This window comes from Vulpes vulpes, chromosome 1 (genome assembly GCF_048418805.1).
Source record: "Vulpes vulpes isolate BD-2025 chromosome 1, VulVul3, whole genome shotgun sequence".
Taxonomy (NCBI): Eukaryota; Metazoa; Chordata; class Mammalia; order Carnivora; family Canidae; genus Vulpes; species Vulpes vulpes.
In genome coordinates this window covers 111,737,066-111,758,544 of record NC_132780.1, presented here as the reverse complement: position 1 = coordinate 111,758,544, position 21,479 = coordinate 111,737,066, and the positions used below count along the sequence as shown (strand labels likewise).

Genomic DNA, 21,479 nt, shown 5'->3' with positions numbered 1-21,479 from the left:
CTGGTGTTCAGTCCTTCCTTGCGTCCCCACCCCCTCCGTCCCCAGAACCTTCCCCTGCCCAGCTCTATCCTTTGGAACAGTCCAGAAGGTCTGTTCTTTGAGCTGGGCCAGCACATAGAATAGTTGACTGTCAGCTGATAGGTGAGAAAGTCTCTCACGGAACACAAGCTCCACATCACAGCAAAGTCCAAATTCTGCTCCGATTGCCCTCAGTCCTTTCTTTCCTCCCTGGCTTCATCTCGTTTCTTGTCTCTTTTCTTCAGAAAAGGGTGTCAAGCCAGGAAACACCGCGAGGTAAGCGCCGGGTCAAAACCCAAGATGCCTTTCCCCGGGCGGCTGCGTCACACTGGGCAAGTGAAGGGGACTGCCCCTTGCCGTCCCGTCCCGCTGCCCCCAGCCTGCAGCCTCCAGCCCCGCCTCTTCGCGGTCTGCGGGTGCCCGTGCACCCCTTTCCCACGAACTCTGATCGTAGCCCGGGCTCGCGTGCCGCCTGCGGAAGGACAGCGCCACTGCAGGACGCGAACGCAGATGGCAACGGGGAGGAGGCCAGCGCGGACCCGCCTCGTCGGGGGGCGGATTCGAACCCGCCACGCGGGACCTGCCCTGCCGGCCGCCGCCCACGGCTCCGCTCCCGGGAACGTCACCCCCGCCGGCAGGGGGCGCGGGCGTTTGTGCACGGCCCTGAGCCTGGGCGTGCGCGTGACGGCCCGTGGGCGTGGACTGCCCGGGGGCATGACCGGCTCGTGGGCGTGGGCGTGACCAGCCCGTGGGCGTGGACTACCCGGGAGTGTGACCAGCCCGTGGATGTGGGCGTGACGGCCCGTGGGCGTGGACTGCCCGGGAGTGTGACCAGCCCGTGGACGTGGGCGTGACCGGCCCGTGGGCGTGGACTGCCCGGGAGTGTGACCAGCCCGTGGATGTGGGCGTGACGGCCCGTGGGCGTGGACTGCCCGGGAGTGTGACCAGCCCGTGGACGTGGGCGTGACCGGCCGTGGGTGAGGACTGCCCGGGAGCGTGACCAGCAGGACGTGGGCGTGCTTGTGACGAGCCCGTGGACGTGACCAGCCCATGGTTGTGCGCGTGATGAGCCCCTGAGCGTGGCCAGCCCGTGGGCGTGGGCGTGCCGAGCTCAAGGGCGTGGCTGTGCGCAGGGGTGTGATGCGCCCGTGGGCGTGCATGTGCCGAGCCCCTGAGCGTGGCCAGCCCGTGGGCGTGGGCGTGATGAGCCCGTGGACGTGACCAGCCCGTGGACGTGCGCGTGAGGAGCCCCTGAGCGTGGCCAGCCCGTGCGAGTGGGCGTGGGCGTGCCGAGCTCGTGGGCGTGGCCGTGCGCAGGGGTGTGAGGAGCCCCTGAGCGTGGCCAGCCCGTGCGCGTGGGCGTGGGCGTGGGCGTGCGGAGCCCGTGGGTGTGGCTGGCCTGTGGGCGTGGCCTGTGCGTGCGCGTGGGCTGGGCCTGCGGATGCGGCGGCCGCGGGTGCCCCCAGGGCTGCGGTCCCGGGGGAGGACATGGGCGACAGGTACGGCGGCCTGCGGCGGGCCCAGCTGCACCTGGACTTCATCCACGCCAACTCGTGAGTGCCCGCGGGACGAACGGGGGCGGCTCCCCACGCAGCCGAGGAAGGGCTCTGCTGCTCCCCCGGCGAAATACCTACTTTGGGGAAAAAAAAATCAACTTGGTATCGATTTATGGGAATTTTATAGACTTAAAGTTGTTCCTATTAAAAAACGAAAACGTAGGAAGGATGCTATTCTGGGCTAGATTCCTGGGCCGCCCGGGCCTCTTCAGGGCCGCGTAATAAACCTTTTAATTGCTCTAAAATTAGCTACTGAATCGGGGGTCGGGAACCCTAAGTCCCTGTGATTTCTCGGGGCCGCACACTGACGGGCTGAGGTTGCGCTCGGGAGGATGGTGTGTGAAGGGATTCCAGCCTCTGCGGCCTGAGGCCTTCCGAAAACGGAGCTTCTTCCGGGCTAGAATCCTCATATTTTAGTTATTGCTAGAACTCCCCGCGTCTCCGTCAGCCCCGGGGGCCTTCTGGGGACTCCCCAGGTGCTCGTTGCAAAGGCTCAGACTGCACAGGCACCTGACCCAGGTTTTCTGTTCCACGGGCACAGCAGACCAGCGAATGCCGCCTAATTCATACCGATGTGCTGGGTTTTTGGAGTCTCTGGCTAATCTGGATTTCCTAAAAGTGCTGATTGATGCAAGGGATGCATCATCTTAAAACCACAGAAATAGGGGGATCCCTGGGTGGCACAGTGGTTTGGCGCCTGCCTTTGGCCCAGGGCGCGATCCTGGGGACCCGGGATGGAGTCCCACATCAGGCTCCCGGTGCATGGAGCCTGCTTCTCCCTCTGCCTGTGTCTCTGCCTCTCTCTCTCTCTCTGTGACTATCATAAATTAAAAAACAACAACAACAACAAAAAAAACCCCACAGAAATAGAAGCATAAAGAATACCAGGCAAGGCCCGCCTTGCTGCCTGGGGCAGACATGTAATTTTTACAGAAAACAAAATAAAACAGGCAGTCATGGGCAGGTGTTTAGTCTTTTTTTAAAAATTTTTTTGAAATCTGTCCATCCAGAGAATAATAATTTCCAGAAAAAGCTGGAAACGATAGAACAAATAATTAAAAGCTAACCGAAGTGGAAGACAAATGATGAGATGGCGATTTTGAGTAGAGTCTTAAAAAAAAATTACAGGTGGAATGCTGGAAGGACTGTGAATTCTAGGAAACTCCCTCAGCCTCAGTGTCATGTAGTTATCATAGCTGCGGGGCCGCAGGCACCTAGTGGTTCCCCCTCACCCACAGCCCATCATCAGTTGGTGGCCCGAGAACTTCACAACTAAAGTGAAGCGTGAAGCAACAAGAAAATCAGATAGAAATTGGCATTTTCTCGGCTTCTCCAGATAGATTTCTGTTTGCAGAAAAAGCAGGAGTGGTTTTTTTTCCCTCTTGCCCCATCCCATATCTGTTTCAATGTCAAGTCCTCTTCATGCCATCTCTGTGTCCCCAGGCCTCTGCATTGCCCCTGCCATTGATTTCAGTCCAAACTAGCTGCCATCTCCCCTGTGAGGTACTCCACGGAGCCTCTCACCTGGTTCTCTGCTTCCCCTTATTGCTCCCTGATGAGCTATTTTCCTGAGAGCTGCCAGAGTGAGGTTTTTAGCAAATATATATATATATATATATATATATATATATATATATTTTTTTTTTTTAAAGATGTTATTTATGTATTCATGAGGACACAGAGAGAGGCAGAGACACAGGCAGGGGGAGAAGCAGGCTCCCTGTGAGGAGGCTGATGCTGGACTTGATCCCAGGACCCCGGGGATCATGACCTGAGCCAAAGGCAGATGCTCAACCATTGAGCCACTCAGGTGCCCCCAGAGTGAGATTTTTTAAAAAGTAAACCAGATATGTCACTCTCCTTAAAACACAACAGTGGTTTCCAGTTGCATGTCGGGTAAGTAGGAGGTCCTAAGCGTGGTGTAGGAAGCACTGCCTGGCGGGCTGGCCACCCTGTGTCCAGCAGGCAGGATCTCCCCGGTTCACTGTAGCCAGAGCATCCTGGCCTCCCGGGATCATCTTTATGTTTATTTACTTGTGTGTTTTCTAACCCCCCCCGCCCCCGCCCCACCCCCCCAGCTCCAGTCCCAAGAGGCTGGAGCCCAGGACTGCCCACATTAGCACGGGGCAGGCAGGCTGTTAAAATACATTATGAAATAGTGTAGATGCCTCTATGGCATTTCTTGGTCAGTATGACTGCAATTACTTTCTGAAGTATTGTTTCTATGTTGGATTTTTGTATATTGAATCATGTGTTTTAAATTCACTAGAGAGTCTTGTGGTTTCAAGTGCTGCTTTTGTGAAGCATATAACCTTCACTTTTGCTCTGTTTTAGATTTTTTATACACTCGATTTCTTTTGAGTGAAGGCCATCTTTTCACAGCAATTGTACTTAGTTATTTTTTTTTAATTACAAGTTTGAAAGCTGACTTGAGTCAAGAGACCCCCGCATCAGCTTATGTTTAAAGTTTAAAATTAAAACAAAACAAAACAAAACAAAACGGAGGGACACCTGGGTGGTGCAGTTGGTTAGGCAACTATTTGGGCTCAGGTTGTGAAGTTAGGGTCCTGGGATCCAGCCCTGCATTGGGTTTCATGCTTAGCAGGGAGTCTGCTTGAGGATTCTCTCTCCCTCTGCCCCTGCTTGCTCACCCATGTATGTGTGTGCATTCTTGCACTCTAAAATAAATATATCTTAAAAATAATAAACTTTCAGCTAACATATTGTCTTGTGGCCTGAGGCATTTGGAATCTCTGAGACATTGTGGATGATCTTTCGTCCTGTAAAAATGAGCAGATCTGTTTTGATAAATAGGTCTGTCTTGCTTCTGCGACCTGTTTACTAAATATAAAAGGAAAATTGCTAATTGACTCTTCCCTTAATGCTGTGATAAAGTTGCTGATTGAAATATCCACGTCAAGAAATGAAAAGCAAGTGTGGGCCCCTGACGGCAGCCTGATTTCACCCACAGGTGAAGGCTTTGGATGTTCCCTGAACATCCAAAGCCTTCAAAGCATAAAGAGTGATGGCTATCTAGTGTGTTCTGTCACCCAGGACCTAGCAGGAGGGGGTGCAGGGGAAAGTGACCACAGGTAATTCAGAGGACAAGAGGGCCTGCAAAAAATTGGGATTAGTGGGGCAAACAGGGGGTCCCTGCCAATGCCTGCGCCTACAGGTAGAGTCTTAAGCCCTTTTGGTGTGCCAAGATTTTGATCAAGATCTTTCAGAAATAATTTGACCTTAAAGAATACAGTTTTAAGGACAAGTTCTCCTATAAACACTTGAATACATGCTTATAAAGCAGTTTTAAAACATCACAACTTGCTGTAAGTACAGTAAGGTCCTTGATGTCTTTGTTTTATTAGGAACAGAAGGCTATTTTGGCTATATCATATTCTTAGCCTCGGCTTTGTAATGGACCGCATCTACTTGAGCATCTTGACCGTGCTGAGAAAGTTGTTTCTAGAATAAGTCCTTAATTGATTATCTGTCCTGAACCGGAGAACGCTTGTCTGCAAGTATCTTGAAGCGTTTACACTGATCACAGAGTTGGTTTAACTTTTGGTTTTCCCTCTTTCTTCATCAGCACCACGCACAGTTTCCTTTTTGGAGCACTGGCTGAGTTGCTGGACAATGCAAGGTAAGGCTCATCTGTAAACTGCCCCTATGTGGTCGAAGGAGATTGGCAAAGAAAAATTGACTTCAGACCCAGGGGAGTGAGAAAAATGTGATCAATAAAACAATTCTCAGAGCCGCATCTATAAACTGGCACCCCTCTGGCCCCACCTAGCCTGTCTCGTGTTTGTTTGACTCATGGTGAGAGCTTGCACTGTAGTTATAAAGAAAAGGAAGAAAAGAAGGGTTTATGAAGGTTAAGAAACAGGAGGTGCCACATAAAAAATGTGGGTCCCTGGCCCTTCACTCCCCCCCCCCTTTTTTTTTTAACAATTAGACGTAGTAGCCTTGAGGCTGCTCAGTGGGCTCAGGTGCGTAGCATGTGCTCTCTTGGGACAGTCTGTGCCTTCGGCTCTGCCATTCCCAGTGCTCCCCACAGCCAACCTGAACTCCTCAGTTCCTGTGTCTGCAGCAGACCCTTGAGTTTGCCAAGGCTATTCAGATGCTAGTAATTGATAGCGGATGAAGCTGTTTTATAGATTTACTCAAGATGCTTAGTTCTTATGATGAAGGTCTTTATAAGGTCCCTGTGTTATTCTAAAAAATTATATCATTTCATTTAAGAGTTTGATGGTTTCCTGTGGTTGGCAAAAATTAAAACTGGAGGATGTGAAAAGGATGTTGTAGACAGCAGGAAAAAAAATGTGGTAGTATAGGAGGAGATGGTTCAGGCCTCTTTTCCTGTTAACAGCAGCTGATCAGAGAAGAAAGTACCTGGGCTAAAGTACAAAGCTTGTTACAAAATGTCTTAATATGCTGTAGAGGTGAATGATTGTTTTATGTCTCATCCCGTGGCATTTCTCTATGAACAAACTCTCTCTGAAAATTCCATTTCAGTGCAGTGACATTTACTGAGCACCTATTATGTGTATGGTATTTTGTGTAATGTATAATTATATAATGGGGGTGATGATACTTAGGTATCATGGGATTGTGGTAGGAATTAGGAAAAAGGGCTTAAGAATATTTCATTCAGTGTTTATTTGACACAACCAAAATGCTCCAAGAAATAACAGTAGTCCCTCCAGAATTTCCAGAAAGGAGGAGCTTAAAAGGCAGCAGTTGGCTAGAGGAAGGAGCAAAGGGGCCAACTTTGAAGGCTTGTAGAACAAGTCAGTGTACCTACTCAGATTTATTTGTTGTAGTTTTGGGTTAGAATTGATGGAACTTTTGGGAGAGACTCAAATTTCCCATTTAGAGTCCCAGTGGTTGTTATTATTCTGAGTTTCCCTTACTCAACACATCCACTTCTGCATCAGCTAAGACTGCTTTCCTCATTGTCTTCACCCCTCACATTGAAACTATGATTTTTTGGCTCTTGCTTTTTTTCTTTTAAAATTTCTACTTAAAAAATAATTAAAAAGATACATAAATAATATCCATGAGTTGTAGAAAACTGAGAAAATAATAAGGAAAAGTAAGGCATCAGTAATCTCATCACATGGCAGGGAGGTGGTATCAGCATGCCTCTCTGAAAAAGACCAAATAGTAAATATTTTTCCCTTGCAGGCCATGTGTTTTCTGTTGAAACTACTCAGCTTTTCCATTGTGGTGTGAAGACAGCCATAAGCTATATCTAAATGAGTGGGCATGATTGTGCTCCAATAAAACTTTATTTACAAAAACAATGTGGTGGGCCACATTTGGCTTTTGGACCATAATATGCCATTTGCCATAATTTCTAGAGAAAACCACTGTTTTGATTTCTTTCCTCACACATATGAACATGGATATCATATATGTCATTTAAAAAGATATATGATCATACAGTACATGTTAGTAATTTGCTTTTTCTTTTCATTTTTTGGGGGACTAAAATATATCATGAAAATCTTTCTGCGAATTATGGATTATTATCCAACTAGGTTTTCTTTTTTATATTCATATCTGTTTTTGGTGAGCTTTTTGGTAATTACCATGAAATTCCATCTCATATTTCTGAGTTTCAGGTTTTGTGACATTCTCAAATTATGAGTGATCATAGATCTTAGTACATAAATGTAGAGAGAAACACTTTAGTAATTGTTTTGAAGCAATTTAAGCGGAATTGTCTATTGTTTGTTATCTGACAATAGATTATACTTCACGTAAGCAATTCAGATAAATGTAATTTTTTAAAACATAATTTCATATTGAAGCAGTGATATTTTTATATTGTTTCCAGAGATGCAGGGGCTGCAAGACTTGATGTGTTTTCAGGTGAGCATGTTTATTTTCCTCCTTTTTTTTCCTTTCCTTCTAATGGAAAGCCTATAGTTATTTTGCTTTTATTTCATGAAGTCAAAGCACATTTTATAGATTTTTAATGTAATCTAAGTGCTTAGTGAGTACAGTGACCTTATGGGGAGCCAGGTTGAGAAAAGTATACTCTGAGAGTTGAATCATTCACTTGTTAGGGGACCTATTTACAAAATTAGATCTTCCAGGTTTTTTTGAAAGCATCAGAGTGGTGTGGAACAGTCAATCTGTCTGCCATAAAAAATTTTTATTTTAAAAAGCACATTAACTTAATGGTTATTCATAATTAAGTATACATCAGTTTCAACTTATCATAGCATTAAAATGTGTAAGTGAATGCGATGTTTGAATGTTTGGGGGCTATAATATTCAAACCAGATACGTTTGCTTCATGGACTTCATTTTTAGTCACCAAATATTTGTTGTACTTATTAATTAGTTCATTTCATTAGACTGTGTTGCAAATGAACTTAGGTTCTGAGATCCAGTCTTGTATTTAATACTGCCTAGATAAATGTCTGCAGTGTTAAAACTGATCCCCAACCCTGAATCTGTCAGCTTTCCTGTAAACATTGGCTATTAGTCATAGGCAAGACGATATGGTCCATGATGTAATCTGTATCTATAATTAAAAAGCAACTCTGTTCAAGTCAATTTAAGTGTTTAAGATCCTGTGGGACACCTGGGTGGCTCAGTCGGTAGAGTGTCCAACTCTTGATCTCAAGTCTTGGTCTCAAGGTTGTGAGTTGAAGCCCCACATTGGATGTGAACATATTTTAAAAAGAAAAAGAAGGGGAGGGGCAAGATGGCGGCAGAGTAGGGTCTCCAAGTCACTTGTCCTCAACAAATTACCTAGAAAACATTCAAATCATCCTGAAAATCTACGAATTCAGCCTGAGATTTAAAGAGAGACCAGCTGGAACGCTACAGTGAGAAGAGTTCGCGCTTCTATCAAGGTAGGAAGACGGGGAAAAAGAAATAAAGACACAAAAGACCTCCAAGGGGGAGGGGCCCCGCGAGGAGCCGGGCTGAGGCCGGGGCGAGTGTCCCCAGGGCAGGAGAGCCCCGTCCCGGAGGAGCAGGAGCTGCACCGACCTTCCCGGGGGAAAGGCCTCCCGGGGAATTGGAGCAGGATCCCCAGAAAGGCGGGGATGCCCTCGGGCTCCCTGGGACAGTAACAGAGGAACTGCGCCCCGGAGAGTGCACCAAGCTCCCTAAGGGCTGCAGCGCTCGGCGGGACCCGGAGCAGCTCGGAGGGGCTCGGGCGGCGGCTCCGCGGAGGGGGCTGCGCGGCTCCGGGAACAGCTCAGCGGCGGCGGCTCGGGCGGAGGAAGAAGCTCCGCGGAGGGGGCGGCGCGGCTCCGGGAACAGCTCGGCAGCGGCGGCTCGGGCAGAGGAAGAAGCTCAGCCCGGAGGGGGCGGCGCGACTCCGGGAACAGCTCGGAGGGGCTCGGGTGGCGGCTCCGCGGAGGGGGCTGCACCGCCGGGAGCGCGAATCCAACAGCACAGGCCCCGGAGCACAGGGCGCCGGGACACAGCCCAGGATCCGGCCTCCCCCCGGGACACGCAGAGGCCGGGAGGGCCCAGGACAAAGAGGACGCTCCTGCCTGGAACTGAGCAGATCAGCGGCCCCGCCTGGGAGCCTCCAGGCCCTGCAGACGGAGAGCCCCGGAGCTACTGCGGGGGCTGACTCCAGGGTCCCAGAGCTGCCCCCGCCACTGTGGCTTCCTCCCGGGGCCTCACGGGGTGAACAACCCCCACTGAGCCCTGCACCAGGCAGGGGCAGAGCAGCTCCCCCAAGTGCTAACACCTGAGAATCAGCACAGCAGGCCCCTCCCCCAGAAGACCAGCGAGACGGACCAGTTCCAAGGGAAGTCAAGGGACTTAAAGAACACAGAATCGGAAGATACTCCCCCGTGTTTTTTTTGTTTTGTTTTGTTTTTTTTTTGTTTTGTTTTGTTTTGTGTTTTTTTTTTCTTTTCTCTCTTTCTTCTTGATTTCTGATTGCGTCCCCCACCCCCCCTTTTTTTTCTTTTTTCTCCTTTCTTTCTTTTTCTTCTCTCCCCCCCCCTTTTTTTCTTCTTTCTCTTTTTTCTTTTTCTCTTTTCTTTCCTTCTCTCTCTTTTTCTCCTTTTCCCAATACAACTTGTTTTTGGCCACTCTGCACTGAGCAAAATGACTAGAAGGAAAACCTCACCTCAAAAAAAAGAATCAGAAACAGCCCTCTCTCCCACAGAGTTACAAAATATGGATTACAATTCAATGTCAGAAAGCCAATTCAGAAGCACTATTATACAGCTACTGGTGGCTCTAGAAAAAACCATAAAGGACTCAAGAGACTTCATGACTGCAGAATTGAGATCCAATCAGGCAGAAATTAAAAATCAATTAAATGAGATACAATCCAAGCTAGAAGTCCTAACGACGAGGCTTGACGAGGTGGAAGAACGAGTGAGTGACATAGAAGACAAGCTGATGGCAAAGAGGGAAACTGAGGAAAAAAGAGACAGGCAATTAAAAGACCATGAGGATAGATTAAGGGAAATAAATGACAGCCTGAGGAAGAAAAACCTACGTTTAATTGGGGTTCCCGAGGGCGCCGAAAGGGACAGAGGGCCAGAATATGTATTTGAACAAATCCTAGCTGAAAACTTTCCGAATCTGGGAAGGGAAAGAGGCATTCAGATCCAGGAAATAGAGAGATCCCCCCCTAAAATCAACAAAACCCGATCAACACCTCGACATTTAATAGTGAAGCTTGCAAATTCCAAAGATAAGGAGAAGATCCTTAAAGCAGCAAGAGAAAAAAAGTCCCTGACTTTTATGGGAAGGAATATTAGGGTAACAGCAGACCTCTCCACAGAGACCTGGCAGGCCAGAAAGGGCTGGCAGGATATATTCAGGGTCCTAAATGAGAAGAACATGCAACCAAGAATACTCTATCCAGCAAGGCTTTCATTCAAAATGGAAGGAGAGATAAAGAGCTTCCAAGACAGGCAGGAACTGAAAGAATATGTAACCTCCAAACCAGCTCTGCAAGAAATTTTAAGGGGGACTCTTAAAACTCCCCTTTAAGAAGAAGTTCAGTGGAACAATCCACAAAAACAAGGACTGAATAGATATGACGACACTAAACTCATATCTATCAATAGTAACTCTGAACGTGAATGGGCTTAATGACCCCATCAAAAGGCGCAGGGTTTCAGACTGGATTAAAAAGCAGGACCCATCTATTTGCTGTCTACAAGAGACTCATTTTAGACAGAAGGACACCTACAACCTGAAAATAAAAGGTTGGAGAACCATTTACCATTCAAATGGTCCTCAAAAGAAAGCAGGGGTAGCCATCCTTATATCAGATAAATTAAACTTTACCCTGAAGACTATAGTGAGAGATGAAGAGGGACACTATCTCATACTCAAAGGATCTATCCAACAAGAAGACTTAACAATTCTCAATATATATGCCCCAAATGTGGGAGCTGCCAAATATTTAAACCAATTAATAACCAAACTGAAGAAATACTTTGATAATAATACACTTATACTTGGTGATTTCAATCTAGCTCTTTCTATACTAGATAGGTCTTCTAAGCACAACATATCCAAAGAAACGAGAGCTTTAAATGATACACTGGACCAGATGGATTTCACAGATATCTACAGAACTTTACATCCAAACTCAACTGAATACACATTCTTCTCAAGTGCACATGGAACTTTCTCCAGAATAGACCACATACTGGGTCACAAATCGGGTCTGAACCGATACCAAAAGATCGGGATAGTCCCCTGTATATTCTCAGACCATAATGCCTTGAAATTAGAACTTAATCACAACAAGAAGTTTGGAAGGACCACAAACACATGGAGGTTAAGGACCATCCTGCTAAAAGATGAAAAGGTCAACCAGGAAATTAAGGAAGAATTGAGAAGATTCATGGAAACTAATGAGAATGAAGATACAACCATTCAAAATCTTTGGGACGCAGCAAAAGCAGTCCTGAGGGGGAAATACATCGCAATACAAGCATCCATTCAAAAACTGGAAAGAACTCAAATTCAAAAGCTCACCTTACACATAAAGGAACTAGAGAAAAAGCAACAAATGGACCCCACCCCCAGCAGAAGAAGACAGTTAATTAAAATTCGAGCAGAACTAAATGATATCGAGACCAAAAGAACTGTGGAACAGATCAACAGAACCAGGAGTTGGTTCTTTGAAAGAATTAATAAGATAGATAAACCATTAGCGAACCTTATTAAAAAGAAGAGAGAGAAGACTCAAATTAATAAAATCATGAATGAGAAAGGAGAGATCACTACCAACACCAAGGAAATACAAACGATTCTAAAAACATATTATGAACAGCTGTATGCCAATAAATTAGGAAATCTAGAAGAAATGGATGCATTCCTGGAAAGCCACAAACTACCAAAACTGGAGCAGGAAGAAATAGAAAACCTGAACAGGCCAATAACCAGGGAGGAAATTGAAGCAGTCATCAAAAACCTCCCGAGACACAAGAGTCCAGGGCCAGATGGCTTCCCAGGGGAATTCTATCAAACGTTTAAAGAAGAAATCATACCTATTCTACTAAAGCTGTTTGGAAAGATAGAAAGAGATGGAGTACTTCCAAATTCGTTCTATGAGGCCAGCATCACCTTAATTCCGAAACCAGACAAAGACCCCACCAAAAAGGAGAATTACAGACCAATATCCCTGATGAACATGGATGCAAAAATTCTCAACAAGATACTAGCCAATAGGATCCAACAACACATTAAGAAAATTATTCACCATGACCAAGTAGGATTTATCCCTGGGACACAAGGCTGGTTCAACACTCGTAAAACCATCAATGTGATTCATCATATCAGCAAGAGAAAAACCAAGAACCATATGATCCTCTCATTGGATGCAGAGAAAGCATTTGACAAAATACAGCATCCATTCCTGATCAAAACACTTCAGAGTGTTGGGATAGAGGGAACTTTCCTCGACATCTTAAAAGCCATTTACGAAAAGCCCACAGCAAATATCATTCTCAATGGGGAAGCACTGGGAGCCTTTCCCCTAAGATCAGGAACAAGACAGGGATGTCCACTCTCACCACTGCTGTTCAACATAGTTCTGGAAGTCCTCGCCTCAGCAATCAGACAACAAAAAGACATTAAAGGCATTCAAATTGGCAAAGAAGAAGTCAAACTCTCCCTCTTCGCCGATGACATGATACTCTACATAGAAAACCCAAAAGCCTCCACCCCAAGATTGCTAGAACTCATACAGCAATTTGGTAGCGTGGCAGGATACAAAATCAATGCCCAGAAATCAATGGCATTTCTATACACTAACAATGAGACTGAAGAAAGAGAAATTAAGGAGTCAATCCCATTTACAATTGCACCCAAAAGCATAAGATACCTAGGAATAAACCTTACCAAGGAGGTGAAGGATCTATACCCTAAAAACTATAGAACACTTCTGAAAGAAATTGAGGAAGACACAAAGAGATGGAAAAATATTCCATGCTCATGGATTGGCAGAATTAATATTGTGAAAATGTCAATGTTACCCAGGGCAATTTACACGTTTAATGCAATCCCTATCAAAATACCATGGACTTTCTTCAGAGAGTTAGAACAAATTATTTTAAGATTTGTGTGGAATCAGAAAAGACCCCGAATAGCCAGGGGAATTTTAAAAAAGAAAACCATAGCTGGGGGCATCACAATGCCAGATTTCAGGTTGTACTACAAAGCTGTGGTCATCAAGACAGTGTGGTACTGGCACAAAAATAGACACATAGATCAATGGAACAGAATAGAGAACCCAGAAGTGGACCCTGAAATGTATGGTCATCTAATATTCGATAAAGGAGGAAAGACTATCCATTGGAAGAAAGACAGTCTCTTCAATAAATGGTGTTGGGAAAATTGGACATCCACATGCAGAAGAATGAAACTGGACCACTCTCTTTCACCATACACAAAGATAAACTCAAAATGGATGAGAGATCTAAATGTGAGACAAGAGTCCATCAAAATCCTAGAGGAGAACACAGGCAACACCCTTTTTGAACTCGGCCACAGTAACTTCTTGCAAGATACATCCACAAAGGCAAAAGAAACAAAAGCAAAAATGAACTATTGGGACTTCATCAAGATAAGAAGCTTTTGCACAGCAAAGGATACAGTCAACAAAACTAAAAGACAACCTACAGAATGGGAGAGGATATTTGCAAACGACATATCAGATAAAGGGCTAGTTTCCAAAATCTATAAAGAACTTATTAAACTCAACACCAAAGAAACAAACAATCCAATCATGAAATGGGCAAAAGACATGAAGAGAAATCTCACAGAGGAAGACATGGACATGGCCAACATGCACATGAGAAAATGCTCTGCATCACTTGCCATCAGGGAAATACAAATCAAAACCACAATGAGATACCACCTCACACCAGTGAGAATGGGGAAAATTAACAAGGCAGGAAACCACAAATGTTGGAGAGGATGCGGAGAAAAGGGAACCCTCTTACACTGTTGGTGGGAATGTGAACTGGTGCAACCACTCTGGAAAACTGTGTGGAGGTTCCTCAAAGAGTTAAAAATAGACCTGCCCTACGACCCAGCAATTGCACTGTTGGGGATTTACCCCAAAGATTCAGATGCAACGAAACGTCGGGACACCTGCACCCCGATGTTTCTATCAGCAATGGCCACAATAGCCAAACTGTGGAAGGAGCCTCGGTGTCCATCGAAAGATGAATGGATAAAGAAGATGTGGTTTATGTATACAATGGAATATTACTCAGCGATTAGAAACGACAAATACCCACCATTTGCTTCAACGTGGATGGAACTGGAGGGTATTATGCTGAGTGAAATAAGTCAATCGGAGAAGGACAAGCAGTGTATGTTCTCATTCATTTGGGGAATATAAATAATAGTGAAAGGGAATATAAAGGAAGGGAGAAGAAATGTTGGGAAATATCAGGAAGCGAGACAGAACATAAAGACTCCAAACTCGGGGAAACGAACTAGGGGTGGTGGAAGCGGGGAGGAGGGCGGGTGTTGGAGGGGAATGGGTGACGGGCACTGAGGTGGACACTTGACGGGATGAGCACTGGGTGTTTTTCTGTATGTTGGTAAATTGAACACCAATAAAAATTAAAAAAAAAAAAAAAAAAAAAGAAAAAGAAAAAGATTTTGTGTTAGGTGGTCCTTTTGGTTCATGAGACATGGACATTTTAAGACATCTGAGAAAACATAATAAATGAACTCTCTTCTCTTTCTACTCTTCAGGTTCTGAAAAGTTTGGGAAATAAAGCAAGAGAGCCTTTATTATTCATAAATGCCAGATTGGAGTGTGGAGCTTAGGTGTGAGAAATCCAGTGGATTTGCTCATCATACCCCATAATCAGATACTTGCCCAACCTGTGGAGTCAGGCTTCCCCTCAAAATGGTCTGCCCGGAGTGAACAGAACAGATCTCATGCACTCTGAAAGCAGCTCACTCCCAAGAGGGGACAGAAGAACTCTGAACTGAGCCTCCCTAGGTGATTCTTCCTTAGATTACCAGTCAGATGAGTGAGAAGTGAGTCAAGGGACAGAGAAGGGCCTCTTTACTAATATTAATGGCACTCCATTGTACATTCTACTAATATTAATTACACGCCATTCTACTCCATTGGAAACACCAATAGTGGAGAAAATGTCATCTTCCCTTCCATTAGATAGGATTGAGTAGGTGTTGCTTGTGCAGGGGAGACTCAAAGAATGGTAAGAACACAGAGAAAGGTACCTCATATTAAAGATCTAGGGCCTGAAAATATGGATGTTGTTTTCATCAAATATTGTAAAAGAATATTCCTATCTGAGGAATTATTGTGAGAAAGAGAATGGAAGTAGATCAGTTCAGAGATTCATTCATTTATTCAATAACAGTTTAGTATCTGCCATGAATGAACCAAACCATGCCAGGGACAGCATGGAACAACATGTGTGACTAAATATGTGTTGTCAGGAATGTGCGTTCTCATGGGGGAGAGATAGACAATAAGGAAATGAACAAATAATACACAGGCAATGAAAGTGCTAAAAGCGGGGTGGGGGGGGGAAGTGGGATAAGAGAACAGAGAGCGGTAGGCAGGGTGTACTATTTTTTATGAGGTAAACAGGGAGAGTTTCTGTAACTGAATACTGTACCATCAATGAAGGGATAGTAGGGGCGTGGGGCTATGGAAACAACCTGTGCAAGATTTCATGAGAATTTGAACTAGGGCAGTGGTCCTAGAAATGGAGAAGGGGAAAGGATTTAAGTTGCATTTCACTAGAGCACACACACATATATAGTTTTAAAGATTTTATTTATTTGAGAGAGAGAAAGAGCAAGAGAGTGAGCATGAGTGGGGGATGTGTGGGGAGTGGAGAGAGCGAGAGGAAGAAGCAGACTGCCTGCTAAGCAAGGAGCCTGACAGGGCTTGATCCCAGGACCCTGGGGCCATGACCTGAGCTGAAGGCAGACACTTAACCGACTGAGCCTCCCAGGCACCCCCAGAAGATACATATTATTGATGAAAGGTCAAAGAGTTGAGAAGAATTATTCGGAATCACAAAGTACAACAAATGTAATTGGAATTTACATTTTAGATTCTCTTTGGTTTGTGGCAGGACACCAGCAGGGTACGGCAGTACTCCTTTCCCCAACTTTCTCTAGCACTCAGCATATATACGCACATAACATCTTTGCCATTTGAGTTCAAAATGGCACTTCTTTTTTAATTTAGGTTATATGTGTTTTGTGAAAAGCTGAACTTATGTTTTTTGTTTTTAAATTACCTATTCATTAAAAAAGTACTTATTCACATTATAATTTTTTTATTGCAGCAAATGACAATATGGCTATCAACTTAGCAAACTGATTTTTCTTTTTTTTTTTAATTTTTATTTATTTATGATAGTCACACAGAGAGAGAGAGAGAGAGGCAGAGACATAGGCAGAGGGAGAAGCAGGCTCCATGCACTGGGAGCCTGACGTGGGATTCGATCCCGGGTCTCCAGGATTGCGCCCTGGGCCAAAGGCAGGCGCTAAACCGCTGCGCCACCCAGGGATCCCGCAAACTGATTATTCTTTAAAAAAAAGAAAAAAAAATGAACCAGGGTCAGGGTTTATACAGCAATAGATTGAATTGATATGAGGATAAATAATTAAGTCTTGGGTTAGTTTTCAAATTATTTACAGAGTCCCCTGAATTACTTTCCGGTCTTGTTTTCTTCAGTAACTTGAGGGAGGACTCTAAAATTCAAATTAAACAAATTTAACCATTGTTGTTTTATCATGCATGTGTATTGGTTCTAATAAACATGGATTTGCGGTCAATACTTTTGTGTGTGTTTGTGCTTACCAAGTGTCGGGCACTGGGTTAAATGCTGAGTACACACAGTGCCTGCTTTAAAGAAATTGGTATCCTGGTGCGAAGTCTTTAGAAAATATGTATATCTTCACTTTTATGGGTAGAGGGCCCTTAGCGTTCACTAAATCTCTGGGGCATCTGAGGCAACTGTATTACAAAAAGTAAAAGCCACTAGTTTGAAAGAGAAAGAGATACACGAGCAGGTGGGAAACACAAAGTACAGAGAAAATGTGCATTATGGGTGCCCAATGATGTGTAGGAATGAGGAAGTGCTCTAGAAGGGACCTTTCTAGGAACTAAAGACCTAAAGGGGAAATAAGCCTTTACCTGATGAATCAGGGATAGAAAGGGAGAAAGGACAGTTTAGTGCAGGGTCTTGAATCTGGAGAGAGTGTAAAACATGGATGGAGTTGCAAAAATGCTTGAGATGCTCAGGATTAGTTAAAGAGAATATTTGTATGGAAGTGGATGTATGGTAAGGGGAGGGAGTATGGGTAAGGGGAGGGAGTGATGAGAGGTGAGCTTGGAGAGTGTATTTGTCAGAGTTCTTCCAAGAAACAGAACCAGTAGGAGACAAGCTAAGTGGACAGACAGGTAGACAGACAGACTGGCAGATGTGATTTGCCTTCCTCCCCTGACTCTAGACACGTACGTGTATTTCAATATCAATGTGTGTGTGTGTGTGTGTGTGTGTGTGTATCTGTATCTGTCTATATCTATAGATACTGATAGAGAGTTTGGGGTGGGGGTGAGAGGGAGGGATGTTAAGGAATCGGCCCACAGATGGTGAAGGCCGGCACGTCTGCAATCTGTAGGGCAGCTGGCAGGGTGGAAAGCCAGCTAAGAGTTGACGTTGCAGTCTCAGGTTTTTGATCCTTGCGGTAGACCAGCAGCCTAGAAACTCAAGTACCATTTCTATGTGGCAGTCTTGCTGCAGAAGATTGCTTCTTTGGGAAACCTCAGTCTTTGCCTTTAAGGCCTTCAGCTGATTGCATGAGGCTTCCCCATGCTATGGAAGTTACTTAAAGTCAGCTGATTGTAAATGTCAGTTATATCCACAGATGTTTTTGTAGCAACATTTAGACCAATGTTTGATTAGGGTACCAGACTTAACCAAACTGACACATAAAATTAATTGTGCAATGCACATTGGTCTGTGCTCTGCCTTTAGCAAGGAGTAAGGCAGTGGTTGCTGTAATTCAGAAGAGAGATAATGGTTTCCTGAACTAAGGCAGTGTCATGGGGGTAGAGAGGCATTAAGGAGGTGGCATTGAGAAGACATATGGTGATCCTGAGGTTTTGACTTGGGCAGATGAAGCCTAATGGCAGAGTGGTGGCCACTTATTGAACAGAAAACATCAGAAGGAGAAGTAAGCCTGATGAGGAGAAGGTGCTGTGGTTTGTTCTGGACCTGCATATTTAACAGATAATAGATATTTATCTGGAATCCTTAGTTTTAAGGAATTGAAATAAAGAAGGCCACGCTTCAGGGTGGACAGTAGGAGGCTATTACATTTCGAGACTGTGATTGTCTGTAGTCACTCATTGGGGTTTATGGAAAAACTAAGCACTGTACTTGTCTAGGGAATTTTCAGTCTTTCCCACTGATTCACCAAAGAAATGCCCTTCTTTCTGTAAGCTCCTTACATGAGAACTTTATCCCAAGAGCTGCAAAATCCATTGTTGCCTCTATGCAGAGCCACTTGAAGCTTGGATCAGGTGGTTCCCAGGGCTGATACACACTAGGATAATTGGGAACGTTAATTCCTGAGCCTGACCCAAGACCAGTTAATTTGGAGTACCTCCATGTGATTAAAATGTTCAGCCACGGTTGAGAACTACCGCACTGTGCAAGAGTTGGTTTCCCCTGTTGAATAGTGGAGAATGTCATCCTCAGTCAGAGGGGGGTTGCACAGAGCAAGACTTAAAGTGGGGAAGGAAATATTCTGACACAGAAGTTGAGGTAAGCACTCCGGAGGACCAGGCAGAGAGAGGAACTGGGAAAATGAGATGTAGGGAAGATCCGAAGGGTTTATAGACAGGAAGGGAATTAGCAGGGGTTAGAAGTAGGCATGTGACCATAAAATTATGAACCCAGAAAGCTTAGGCATGTGTTTGAGATACTTATTTATAAATTATCTCAAACATTATTTAATTTTTAAAATGTAGATTAGGGGTGACCGTTGAACACAGAGTTGACTAAACAAATGTGCTACAAAATGAATCACAGATATAGAGTTAGCAAATCCGTGGCCACCTGAGGTTGGGGTGGGGGGATGGGTACAAAAGGGGGCAGAAGGGAGACTGGAGAGACACCTAAGGAAGAGGTCTGGGGTGATGGGTATGTTCATGACCTTAATTGTGGTGATGATTTCACGGGTATATACATATGCCACAGTTCATCACATTGTACACTTTACACAGAGGTGGTCTTTTTTTTTATGTGTAATCTATTTCTCAACAAAGCTATTGTAAAAGAGAGAGAGAGAGGTGATAGAACTCGTATATCCAAATGTTGAAATTACCCTCAGAACCAGATTACAAACTGAGCATTAAAATTAGTCTCATTAGTTTTAGTTACACCCTTCCATTTTTTTAAACAAGAGATTATTCTCTGTTATCTTAATGATATCTCTTAATCACCAGAATTGATTCCAAATAACTTAGCCATTTTCAGAAATGCATTTTCAAGAGGCAAATATTTGCTGCCACTAAGAAGCACACACAAATGGGTCTTATGGGAATTAACTACTTAGACAAGAGCCTGCAGAATTTAATAAGAATGGCCTGGGTTGACTTCAGAATTAGTGCTTCAGTGGAAGGGCATAAAGGTTGATCAGTGCAGTAGAGGGATCCTGGGGTCACATCAGCAGCTACCTTTATTCCTGCTCCAAGGGTGGAAAATACCTGAAGTTTAAAGGCCAGTCCGATTCCAGGGCAGGGCATGCCACCCTGTATACATAATTTATTAATGTGTAGATGTTTTATGTTAATTGAAAGCCTTTTTGGTGCATGACTCTTTTCCCCCTGCAGTGTCCTGTGAAACCATAGCCAGGACACCTTTCTGAGCGCCATCATTGTGCCATCACTCTGTCACTCAGCGGCTGCCTTTGAGGAGGACAAATAATTATGTAAGCAGCATGACTTTCTGATGAACAAATTAAGGCCAGTATTTATTAGTAATAACTGCTTTCTCTTACAGTGGATAATGAAAAACTGCAGGGTGGATTCATGTTGTGCTTCCTGGATGATGGATGTGGGATGAGCCCTGGTAAGTTAATTATCTAGGTACCTAACTGGCTGTTCGAGGAAACAGTCTGAAAACCCATAAAATAAATAAAAATAAATTGAGCCATCTATGCAAAAGTAGGTATGGAGCTATTAGGGGAAAAATAAACCCCAGACTTAACATATTGTTGAACTTTTTAGATTTAAATATTCCAGCTGACAGAGTAAATTCATTGTAATCATCCAAACCAAGACAAAAAGTGAATGTAGATAAATATTGCGAGAAAAATGAAAAGGAGAAGGTATGATTACTTGCAAGAAAAAGCATCTGGGAATGAATGGAAAAGGAAGGGTAACTGGATGGATTTTGAGATTGTTTGAGCCCACCCTTCTATTGTTTGCAAGAGGCCTGGGGCAGTTTCCAGTGCCTTCAGGCTATTTTTAATTTTCTGCTTAACCTTGAGGAAGAGGTTATCTCTTCTAGTTTTCAGCGGTTTCTTTTTTCTCTGCGGTTTCTTTTTTCTCTGCGTGTTCAAAAGTTTAGTAGCTTCAACTATTCTCACCATAATGAATACATCTACAATTCATTGCATGATTTTTAAAAAGATTTTATTTATTTATTCATGAGAGAACAGAGAGAGAGATGCAGAGACACAGGCAGAGGGAGAAGCAGGCTCCATGCAGGGAACCTGATGTGGGACTCGATCCCGGGTCTCCAGGATCACGCCCTGGGCCGAAGGCAGGCGCTAAACTGCCGAGCCACCTGGGAATCCCATTGCATGATTTTTTTTTTTTGTATTTATCTTCAAGGCTAACCAAAACTCAACACATAGTAGGTACACGATACCAGTTTACTGTGAAATTAAATGTTATTTCCTCTGATTAAGGCTTTGAGTCATTTGGGATAGCTTATCCCTGAATTATTGTTTAACTCTTGTTGCTGTCCCACAAGACCACTAAGTTCAAAAAACATGAAGTAATTCAAATAATATGGAGCAGTTCTGGTCTGTTCTACTCCAGCGGATAGGATGCTCATCGGTGCTGCTGAAAGCAAAGAATACAAAGTAAAGCAGTTCTCTTCCAGCCAGTCTCTGAAGTACTCCCTGGGTATGAATAGTCAAAGATTGTTAGCAAGTTTAGAAAATTCTCAGATATGTTACTCGGTTCTCGTTCTGACTTTGGATAATTTTGATTCTTCCAGGTGATTTTGATTCAAAGTACTGTTGGTTCTTAGTGTTTAAGAGAAAGAACAGAGTTTGTGAGAAAATCATGATGAAAAAAAGTTTTGTTTTTCACTCTTAGGCTGACCCTTAAGTTCGTTTTCCTGAATTCTTAAACAACAG

At 44.3% G+C, this 21,479-nt stretch overlaps 1 protein-coding gene across 1 annotated transcript in view; it reads left to right on the top strand.

Moving 5' to 3' along the window:
- The first annotated feature begins 1,455 nt into the window (after positions 1 to 1,455).
- Positions 1,456 to 21,479, top strand: part of MORC1 (MORC family CW-type zinc finger 1) — a 169,614-nt gene continuing 149,590 nt past the window's right edge. The window contains exons 1-4 of the mRNA XM_072722555.1: positions 1,456 to 1,571; positions 5,161 to 5,214; positions 7,414 to 7,448; positions 20,111 to 20,179. Coding sequence (XP_072578656.1) covers positions 1,507 to 1,571; positions 5,161 to 5,214; positions 7,414 to 7,448; positions 20,111 to 20,179 — 223 coding nt within the window. The 5' untranslated portion in view covers positions 1,456 to 1,506. The remainder of the gene's footprint in view (positions 1,572 to 5,160; positions 5,215 to 7,413; positions 7,449 to 20,110; positions 20,180 to 21,479) is intronic.